Source organism: Bactrocera oleae, chromosome X, assembly GCF_042242935.1.
Source record: "Bactrocera oleae isolate idBacOlea1 chromosome X, idBacOlea1, whole genome shotgun sequence".
Classification (NCBI taxonomy): domain Eukaryota; kingdom Metazoa; phylum Arthropoda; class Insecta; order Diptera; family Tephritidae; genus Bactrocera; species Bactrocera oleae.
In genome coordinates this window covers 33,568,283-33,580,529 of record NC_091541.1, presented here as the reverse complement: position 1 = coordinate 33,580,529, position 12,247 = coordinate 33,568,283, and the positions used below count along the sequence as shown (strand labels likewise).

Genomic DNA, 12,247 nt, shown 5'->3' with positions numbered 1-12,247 from the left:
AACAGACAACGATCTTCGATTACTTCCTGTAACATTATACTCTCCAGTAGCCAAGTTGCCTACTACTGAAGAGCTGGAGTCGTTTGATGACGACGCCTGCGAGCCTGCTTTCTCACCCTGACCAGACGCCGATACTGGGACTCCGTATCCCTGCATCGTAACGTACTCATTACTTGTACTTCCCATGACGGCATACACTTCGTTATTTCTGCGTTTTATTCTTACAGTAATAAAGCTTTTTCCTCAATTATACTAGTATTTTTTATATACTATTTTTTTAAGTTAATTTTTAAAATTATTTTCAACTTTTTAGTTCGATATAACTATATTTATTGTATATTAAGTGATAGTTGTTCGATAGCCATCGCAACACTTATCTTACTTTCAATAAATATTGAAAACAAAGTATTTTGCATTACAATTTTTATTTTCATGTTATGATTCTCTCAAACCAATTTTCTTTAAACTATTTAATAGCTTTCATCGCGGGCTAACCAAACTAAGCCCAACACGACTACAAAGTATGCGCAAAATATTTGCATACTTTTAGGCATATTTTGGCATCTCAAAGGGAACAAATCAACTGAACGGACAGAACAAAAATAATAATATTTTAGATAAAAATTTTTAACGGCATACCAAAATATGGAATTTAATAAAAAAAAATTATTCAATATTCGGATTCATAATATTAGTAACGTTATTATTTGGTAAATAGATACCCCACCTTTTGGAATAGTATCTGGTTTGAATTGAACAATACGATTGAAATTAGGTATTTCAATCGGATTATCAGTGGTAACAAATTTCCACGCATCTTCGGTGGCGTTTTCAACATCAACTTCGCTGATAAAAAGTCAGAGCGGTTGACAAATTTTCTTTCGGAAAGATTGAATTTGAAAATGAATATTGGTCCACAAGAATCCACTACAAAATATGGAAACACCATTCACGCGGTATTTTCCAGATATTTAGAGGATGTCAAGTTTTAAACTTAACTTTCAATAATAAAAATTCCTGAATAGTCTAAGTCTCTTGTAAGATAATAAAAATATTTTAAGCAATACAAACTTTCTACTAACTAAATCATTTATTCAATTCTTTTTTATTTTTTATTAAATTCCATATTTTGATCTGCCATTAAAAATTTGTATCCTAAATATTATAATTTTTGTTGTCCGTTCAGTTGATTTGTTCCCTTTGGGATACCAAAATATGCCTAAAAGTATGCAAATATTTTGCGCATACTTGGCAGTCGTGTTGGGTTTAGTTTGATTACAAACAGACAGACACACATAGAAATGAAGCTAATAAAAAGAGTGTTAAAAAGTATGCAAACATTTTGCGCATACTTTGTAATCGTGTTGAGTTTAGTTTTTTAGTTACAAACAGACATACAAGTGAAACTAAATAAGCGTGTTAAAAACGATCACGTATTTTGTGGTCTTGGCCCTAATACTATACTTGTATTTAAGAATGGTTATCACCTACGAGGTATGTTCAGAAAATAAAGGAAGTTTAAAAATTTAAAATGTATTTATTACTTTCTTTGTCTGTAGCAGTCTAACCTTAGACGTGTTTTGATGATATTAGCTATTTTCGTTTGTTAAAATCTCACACTTCGTTCCTTGTTCGTGAATTATTGGCCAAAACCTATACTTTAATGATACCCCAACCTCCATAATCGCAAGCATGGATCCGTGTGAATTTTTCCCATTTCCAAAAATAAAGCGAAAGAAGCCATAAAAGGCCGTCGTTTTACAACATAGATGAAAATCGCTAAAAGAGCTAAGGGTTATCCCGAAAATCGAGTTTGAGAAGTGTTTCGGCAATTGGAAGAAGCGCTGGTATAATTGCACATAAACGAATGAGAACTATTTTATAAGCGTCGATATTAATGTAGACGGATGAAAAAATATTTTTTTCAAAAAACCAAAATTCTCGTTATTTCTTGAATACTTCTTTTATTCGATTACAATGAGTAGTTTACAATGGAAAAACGAAAGATCTCAACGAGCTTGGTTGACATGTCTTTAGTAGTTTTCGGGTTGTGTAACCGCATATAGCCCTAACGCTATTGTGATCTGTACTTAATTCGAATTTTGTAGCTTAATTGGTGACTGAGTCAAGGCATTGTATGGTTTTCCAATTATTCGTCTGATATTTCTAATTATTTTTCAAACTATTACTTGCACTGACAGATGAATGAACGTATGAGCAGACAGATATCAATTTGTGTTGTTATTTTAAATATTTTCAATAGTATTATGTATTTGAAACAACTGTTAAATAAACAATTTTATTATACTATGTGCAGCGTTTTTCGAGGGTTTGATAATGTATTTGTTTCATTAATGGGAATTAACATTCTCATTAATCAAGATATTAACAACTATTGGTTGAATTGTATTCTAAAAATGTTTACAAATATATAGAGATGCCTATGTGGTATGAATGTCAATTGGCATGTGACTTTTGTGAGTAATATGTAACATGGAAATATAAAAACACTACTAGTAAGATAAAGTAGCATCAGTTATTTTTTTAAATATTAGCATATAGAGTGGAAAGGAAAAGTAAATACATATTTCATATTGCATTTAAGAACGAATAAAAAAAAACAGTGAAGCAAATGAAACATTTTTTTGTCTTACTCCATATTTAATGTACCATAAATTAGCGAAAAATAACAAACGAAAAAAAAGCCAAATTTACCGTTAATTGTTATCTTATTGCTTTTGTTATCATTACATTAAGTAAATTATAAAGTTTATATTATTATTTGAAGTATCGATATGTTTACATCAAATAGTAAATGAAATTTTTATTAATATTCAAAAATAATGAGGAAATTAAAGCGCGAAGTCGAAAATGCTATTGTAAGCTTTACCGAGATTATTTGTCACGTTTAATTTTTACTGAGCTTAAAGAACGTCAGACAAATACGAGTATGAATATCTTTTGTTTTCTGTTTTCTCTTCTTACATGCCCATATTTTCATGATTTTTTTCGCTAATTTGTACTACATTAAATACAAAATAAGTAAACAAAATTTTATAGGCTTTACTATTTTTTTTATTTGTTCCCAAAAGCGAAACATGCAATATATAATAATATAATATTAGTATTATACTGTACAGGTTGGTTGAAAAGTTTCTGCGCTCGAAATGAAAAAACACTGTATACGAAATATATTTTTCTATTCAATATAATCTCCCTTAACTTCAATACACTTATTTTAGTGATCCTCCAATTATTTTATGCCATCCCTATAATGACTTTCCGAATGCTCTGCAAAATATCCGTCTACGGCTGTAACAGCTTCTTAATTCAACGAAAAACTCTTTCCACGGTAGAATTGTTTCAGGTTTCTGAAGATGTAGTAGTCGCTGGGAATACGGTGGCTGCTCAAGCAATTCGTACTTTAATTCGTTGAATTTCGGCATTGTTAAAACACCTTTGTGAGCAGGTGCACTGTCTTAGTGAAAAATTATTTTTTGTGCTGCAAACCAGGTCTTTTCTCACGAATTTTTTTATCCAGCTGATCCAAAAGGCTGCAATTGTTGATTGTTTTACCTTTCTGCAGATAATCAATCAACAAAATTCCTTTTGCTTTCAAAAAAAACTGTGCCATAACCTTCTTTGGAGCTGAACAACCATCTTCAGTCCACCTTAAACGTTCTTGTTTCAATTTAGGATCATGGTGGTAGATCTAAGACTCATCTATAGTTATAAAACGACGCAATAAATTGGTTTTATTCTGCTTAAAACCCTTCAAATTATGCTGAGAAATTTGTTTTCGATCCAATTTTTGGTGAATTGTTAACGTGTGCGGCACTAACCCTCCAAACAGCTTTTTCATTCTCCATGTAAAATATGAAGTACTCGTTCGTCTGAGATGCCTATGGCATTAGGAATTTCCCTCTTAGTCAAATTTGGATCTTCACTTACAATATTATGAAGTTGCTCTATGATTTCTGGTGTGGTTGCGTGGATCGTCTTCAAGCCTAGTACGACCACGTTGAAATTCACCACCCCAAAATTCAACGGTGTGTTTTGAAGGTGAGGACTGCTAATACACTTTTAAAAATTTCTTTTAAAACAAAGAATCTAATCACTGCGTGATATTAAATTTTTTCCATATAAAAAAATTCTCTGACACGTCAACTTCAAATGGCTTGTAAACAAAGAATGATTTGTAACTTTGCATGTGTTTTCAAGACAGATGTACCAAATTGAGAAAAAAAAATTGGAGCTAGTAGTGCTATTTCTTGGTGAGACCAACCAACCTGTATTTTGAGCAATTTGAAGTCAACATAAGTTCATAAGTATGTAAAAACGTATCACCTTTGATTAAATAGCTGAGGTGGTACTTACGATTTCTTGGAACAATTTCATCGGCATCTGCTGCTGGCGTGAAGATTTTGAGCAAATCGATATGTTTTGGAGCATTCGTTGACTCCTTCGTTTGTGGTCATTAAATATGAAACGAATGAAATTAAAAAAAGAATTATTATTTATAAAATTAATATACATATTAACTATGAAAGCAGAATTACTCGAAACGATTAGTTAGACAAGAAAAACTTGATTGGAAATGGATATTTGCAAGCTATTTTAAAGCAGGCTATTTTTCAAGTAAGATTTTATTATTTATTATTATAAGTCGTCTTCTGGCAACGCACTAGAAGCATTGCCCAATGCAACTCTACAATCTCCGAAAAATTTCAGATCGGATCACTCTAGCATATAGCTGCCATAACAACTGACCGATCAAAATCAAGTGCTTGTACAAGTAATTGTACGTAAACTTTTTGGTTTGTGAGAATCTAGCTTCGGTGCAACCGAAGTAAACGTTTTTTCCTCTTTTATTCTTATCGTTAGCCATTGTTTATACTTTAGAGCTTCCACAATTTATTGTCCATACGTTATTAATTTTTCAAAGTTGTAGGAAACGTAATTTTTTTTTTTACAAATTTAATATGAATAGCAATTGATGCTGTATATCAAAAGAAAAGTAATACTTTATTTATTTTCTTCTCTATACACTGTTTGAAAATAACAATTAAATTTTTATAAAAATTTTAAAAATATTGTAATCATCCATATGTTGGAGCTATCAATCAATGAGATAGTTGTATAAAAAGATAATTTTTTTAACTAATTTAATACGAACTGTAGTTGATGTTGCCAAAGTCAAAACTAAATAAATAGTATTACTTTTGTTTTGAATATACTTTTGTCGAAATAAATTAACTCGTTAAAAAAAAATTAACAAATATTGTAAAGTTAATTATTTTTCGCAATTCAATATTAATTTCAATAAAAATAAGTTGATATTTTAAACTTTATACATTTACCATATACTAGCTGACACGTCAAACGTAGTTTTGCTATATACGAGTATGTACGTTATTTATAGGAAATGTTTTTAAAGAAATATTTTGTAAAATAATTTTTTTTTTTTTAGAATTAAGAGTTTAGGGGATGTAGTTATAATTGATAGCTATCTATATATTAAAGATAGTTAATTTTTCTACAACTACTTTTGACCATTAAAAATAAACAAAGATTAATCTCGCATCGTAATGGAATGTACAATATATGTATATGATCAGTAGGTCTTTGGCAAATACAAATAAACTGGATGTTTTGCCCATGCGAGAAAATCCACATAAAGTTCTCCGTGGGGAAAACATGGTGTACCCAAATCAAAACCACCAACAGACAACGTTTGGACTTGTGACTTATTGAATATCATTGCTAATGCTAATATAATTGGAAATTGAGAGCATTTGCCTTCAATTGAAATTCACACTTTACCATTCAAAATTTTGACTTCAATAATGTTTTTTATTAATCTTTCAATGACCAATTTTGTGCGATTGCAAAGCCGTAGTGAGGTCAAATTATAAAGCAAAATAACCGGAGATCCAACCCATACCCAGCATATCCAATGAATTCAAAAATTCAATTGGATAATTCACAATTTCCTTGGCATCGATAGATTTGTAACATTGAATTTAATCCATTGACGTCCATATTTTTTGCTGCCAGAATCGCTCTTTCCGCAAGTCATTAAACATTTTAGGTTTACACTAGGAAGTACTATATTGTCGATGAGATAACTTTTTGAGTTGATGATTGTGCAGAAATTGTGCGGTAATTTTATGCATCCAGTATTTTTATGTAGGGCTACTTTTCTATTGCCAATATGGAACAGTTGTTTTGAGAAAGTTCCGACCGATGAAACTGAAGCATATGAACGCGCATGATCATTGTTAGTTGCAATGACAATGCAACGATCCTCAATAGTATTCAATTCTTCATTGTACATTACGTCACTGAATGATATCGTTAGATCATTGTACCCTGTACGATGTCGATGCAATATATCATCAGTCATCGAATCTTTATGATTATTTCACAACATTTGTGCTCGGATCCGGAAACATTTTAATTTAATGCAGCTGCAGCAAGCATAATGTCTCAATGAATATCATCTTCTAGCAATCCTTTATACGTTGGATATTGTTGTCCATTTCTTTACGTATATCTTGAAATGACAATGGTTCGGTGGCATTAACCAACAACAGTCGCACATAAATCTACTCAGTATGCTTTGAATTGACTGTATATACAGAACCAAATTAATATAGCACGATCTCGTTAGTGGAAAATATTAATTGGCCGTTTTCGAGATGGACAACAAAATGGATAACTGGATCCTGTTTACGAATTTGGAAACCGAAGACACTCCAGGCAGGGGATGATAAACCGGCCAATTTGGTTATACGTTATTTAATTATTTTCATTTATTGGAGAAGCGTTTACATTAGGATTTTCAGTTCTAAATTCACTTCCTTTATTAACATACTTACAAATACATATGTATGATTTGGTGAATATGGTACCATCCAATGATTCTCAATGTCAATGTCTGTGATATCGATTTTTTTAGCACTAAGAAATAATATGAAATTCCACCTTAAGCATAAAATTAACTTGAGAGTTGCACCGTATAATAAAATAATACGTATAACAGTCACTGCTACGATCGAGACACAAATAAGATCAAATAAACAACACGGACGAAAACTGTATAGAATGTGGGCAAAAGGGCCCGGCTTCGTTGTCATCCCTACTCCGTAATGTTTGCTGGCTCAAAAGTGACAACGGGAGACACCTGGCCGGGATAGCCTGGCATAACAAAATCTGTGGTGGACCACCCTTAACATTTAGGGGCCTAAAAATAGATGGCCGAATCTCAGACTTACCAGATAAGCACACTAAATTTCATCAAAATAGGTCCGGCCGATTCGGAGGAGTCTGGCCACAAACACCGTGATACGAGAATTTTATATATTAAATTTAATAAAATTTATTATATACATTAATTTCAATCATTTCTTTTAATTGCAGATTTGTTCTACGCTTTTTACTTAAATTGTTGATGTTGATTTTATTTTGTAAAATAGTTATTTAATTTTATTATAATATAGTATAATCCTCTATTAAGATTACTAATTATCTAGCTATTTATTTTTATTTAATTATATTTTAAAATAGGAATTCGTAAATGCAACTCTGCGTCAGCTGGCGTTTGGGGATTTTAAGAACCTCAGCTATATTTTTTAACTTCCCGCTTTGAAAAAATCGAGTTCTCAACAGATCTCGACGTTCTGAGGGTCGAGGAAGCTTCCCCGAACATTTCTACGATGATGTCCGTATGTCTGTATGTATGTGTGGATGTATGTGTGTGTGTGTGGATGTATATGAACCTCTTATAACTTTTAAACGACTCAACCGATTTGAATAAACTAAACGGCATTTCAAAGGGTTTCATCGCACTTGAATTTCGGGTAAGTTTGGACCCAGTCGGACCAGTAGATAATTTTGAAAAATCGTTTTTTTCGAACTTCTTCCAAACGCCACCAAAATCTAATCAGTTCTAAACCTTGAAGAAACACATCGTTTGCCGCAAACCGGGTTTTAAGTGAATTTAAGTGAAAAAAGCAAAATTTGAACGTTAACGTATGAAATTAGCGGGAAGTTGCAGGGATGGCCCTTGAGCCCAACCGTTTTTCACATTTTTTTTGTATGACACTGTTGAATTAATGCTACAGGTATGCATGATAACACGTAAATGTACATGCGACAGGAAACTGGTGAAAATTGTCACGCAGCCTTCGCAATAATTTATGTTTCACTAGTTTTTTCACCATTTTTGGCTGGCAGGAATATGCATAAGATATGCATACTACGACATATATACCAAATTTTAATACCAAAAATATTTATACACTAACTCACATCATGTTTAAGCCAAATTTGTTTACTCAATTCTAAAAGCAATTGTTTCTTAATGGGATTATGTCGATCACTAGGTTTAAGACCGCGTTTCTTTTCCAAGATGCAATTGCCCGTTGTATACGATTTTAGCAAAACATTGCCATGTTCGTTATCGGCATAATTTTTAAATTTAGACGCACTTTGACTCTTCTCGTACATCTTGCATCGATCGGATTTCATTTAAAATGAAATGAATGTTGCCATCAAATTTTATATACCATAAAGATATTCAAAAATAATCATTGGCGTCATTTTGATGTACTGCTCTTTATGCACGCTCTTGTTTTCGAATGAACAGTTGTTTGATTACCTTATGTAGATGTTAATATGTATAAACAATGTATATATTTGAAAGAACAAAAAGTAAAGCAATGAACAAAAAATACGGACATTTATTTCAGTATGTATATACAATATATATATATTTCAACATACATATTCAATAAAAATAAAAGATAAATTTGTGTATAGAAGTATGTATATTAATAGTATGAGATAGTATGGGAGACATTAAATACATTGCTTTATTGAATGTGTCACTGGTTGTATACAATATGTATTTAAATCAGGGGTTGAGCATCAATGAACTGTGTTGGAAAGAAATCAGCACAATGTTGAATTAAATTTTTTTTATAATTTTTTTTCTCTTTGGTTAAAAAAACAAATTCCATATTTTATGATTCATCGTGTACACGTATATTTGTATGAAATGAAGTTTGATATACTATGTTAAAAGCATCGCAGCAAAATGTGAATACCCAAAAATAAAATGCATTGAAATATCGGAAATAGGAACCTCATTTGCATGGGTACACATAAGTTTTGATAGAAAAATTATATTCTAGAACTAAATTAAAATTATCGTTTAGGAGTATAATATTTTGAAATAGTATGACTCACTACCTGATAGTAATTCTCCATAAAATGTACTGTATACAAAATTAGGGTGCTTTTTTTTAACTTTTTTTTTTTTTCGTTCCCATGGTGAAATGTTATTGGAATACCAAAAAAAATTCCCTGAAAGTTTGAGCTCTTAATATTAATTTTAAGTACTAGACCAAGGCCTGTAAAGATTTTACATCTAAAATACACGTAAAACTTGATTTTTTTTTCTTATTAAGTTTATAACTCAGCGGCCTTTGATGGAATTACAAGTATCTCACCCGTCGTTAGGTATTCCTCAGAATTGAACGTTCTACAAAAGTCTATTTTGCGGTAAAGTTATAACTTGCACCTGCGGGGTAGTACGGGCCCCCAAACCTAATTTTTCCATGAAATTCGCGTTATCTCGTAAGCAACACTAGCTACAGAAAAGTTGTAACTAACAAATTTGTAAGAAATTTAATTTCCTACAAAAAATTTCTTTGGAATTAAATCGATAATATTAATACTCTTTGAGATACAGAGATTTTAAATTGAAGTCGTACGGAATTCTAATTTAACTTAAAAATTCGTACCACTTCAACTTAAAATCTTTGTATCTCAAAGAGTTTTAATATTATCGATTTGGTCGTGTTCGAGAAAAACACGAATAACTTTAGATCATATAAGGTGCGTTCTAAAGTAAACAGTAAAAAAGTAACAAAGTAAACTCTAGTGGCGCCATCTATATGTCGACTAGTGCGTTAGAATCTGCGATCCTTTATCGACTTCCAGTAAAAACTTCATGACATTTCATCTATTGTGATATGGCACCGTGGGACTTCTTACTTTTCGGAAAAATGCATTTGCCGATGAAAGGAAAGCGTTATGCAGACGTGGAGACCATTTTAAAGGCATACTGGCGGCGATACCAGGCAACGAGCTAAAACAGTCGTTCGATATGCTTTTGCATCGTGCAAAAAGCTGTATTAAAGCAGAAGGAGACTATTTTGAATAAAATGAATTGATTTTGCCGATAAAACCATTTGTTCTGTCTTTTTTTAAAAGTCCTGTTTACTTTGGATCGCACCTTGTACATATTACATACAAAAAAAAATGGAAAAAATAAATGGATGAAGTTTAAAACCAATATTCCTCTTCCTACTTTGAATCCATGTACAAAATAACAGGTTTAAATATTAATTTTTGGTTTAGTTATGACACATTATAAATTTTCACTTAGCTGTATTTGCAATACCGCCCTCCTCGTTTTCTTTAAGACGTCTTAATTTAACTCAAGTCAGACCTTGCACGTAACGAGAACCAGAAACGGTCTCGCCATCCTTATAACTTGTACATATTGTATAATATATAATATAACACTATATCTATCTCTAAAAGCTTTTGGAGTGGATTTGAGCAAATCTATTATAGATACTCTATACGAGAGTATAAGAAATAACAAAATTAGTTCAGTGATTCCACTAGCAACCGAATATGTCGGTAACTATATCTATAAGATAAATTATTGAATGTATTTTGTAGATATACTGTTGTTTGCTTCTGAAAATGGATGAAATCCATCCAAGAGTTACTGCAGCCCACATGTACTACATATAATGATTGTCGTTATTCTAGTTGACTTTATACCGAATCTATCGGTCAGGCCTTACTTAAATGTCCAAAGTAATTGAAATCAGTCCAGACCTTCCCCTAGCCTCATTTTACCAAAATAGTAATTTTCGGCATTCTATGTGATATTATACTATATATATCAAATGTGTCTCTAATTAAATGCTTTCTGCCCCTCGGTTGCTTTTTCCTTCATATAACCAATATATTTAACTTCGTCCCATTTGGTTTTGTTTACGAGTATATTATTGTATCAACATTACGGCTGACTTCTCAAACGTCAATTGCGATGTATAAGAATAAAGTATAATGTTCTGTCAAGCATCCGAAATATATATGACATTGCATCATGTTTTAAAACACATTAAACCGGCAGTCGATGCGCAGCGACAGAGAATTTTTTTATTTTCTGGACAACATTTTTATACTCTCGCAACCTGTTGCTACAGAGTATAATAGTTTTGTTCAGCTAACGGTTGTTTGTATCACCTAAAACTAATCGAGTTAGATATAGGGTTATGTATATATAAATGATCAGGATGAAGAGACGAGTTGAAATCCGGGTGACTGTCTGTCCGTCCGTCCGTCCGTCCGTCCGTGCAAGCTCTAACTTGAGTAAAAATTGAGATATCTTTATGAAACTTGGTAGACATGTTTCTTGGTACCGTGAGACGGTTGGTATTGCAGATGGGCGTAATCGGACCACTGCCACGCCCACAAAACGCCAGTAATCAAAAACAAATAAATTGCCATAACTAAGCTCCGCAATAAGATACAAGACTGTTATTTGGTACACAGGATCACATTAGGGAGGGGCATCTGCAGTTAAAGTTTTTTTTTATGTGAGCGTGGTCCCGCCTCTAATCTAATTTAATGTGCATATCTCCTAAACCGCTAATGCTATATAAATAATTGGAAGCAAATGTTTTTAGCACATCTATTGACGGTGTGAGAATAGTTGAAATAACGGTACTGTTAAAAACTACTAAAAGCGCGATAAATCAAGGACTAAACACGCCAGAGACATTAAATTTTATCTATGGGATGGTATGAGATGACTATATAGGAACCGCGTTCAAAATCAGACAGTGGGCGTGGCACAGCCCACTTTTAGGTGAAAACCCATATCTTGAGATCTGCTTAACCAATTTCAACCAAATTCGGTACATAACATTCTTCTTATATCTCTATGTTATAGTGCGAAAATGGGATCGGATTACAACCATTTTAAATTCTATTTGATTCTTTCACTTTCCAGAATGCAAATCAAGCAACAATGATTGTATCGGGGTAAAACTTTGCGTGAATAATGCGTTTAAAGTATGCCACTTTAGGACCAAAAATTGCCTAAATCGAACCAAAACTGTTCAAGCCCCTAAGTGCTAAATATGTGGACCCCAGT

General features: G+C 32.2%; 1 protein-coding gene across 10 annotated transcripts in view; it reads right to left on the bottom strand.

Annotated features, from left to right (window-relative positions):
* Positions 1-12,247, bottom strand: part of LOC106621201 (interaptin) — a 113,028-nt gene that overhangs the window by 36,078 nt on the left and 64,703 nt on the right. For all 10 annotated transcript variants that reach the window (XM_070112449.1, XM_070112455.1, XM_070112456.1 and 7 more), the window contains one exon: positions 4,378-4,462. In XM_070112449.1, the coding sequence (XP_069968550.1) occupies positions 4,378-4,462 (85 nt within the window). The remainder of the gene's footprint in view (positions 1-4,377; positions 4,463-12,247) is intronic.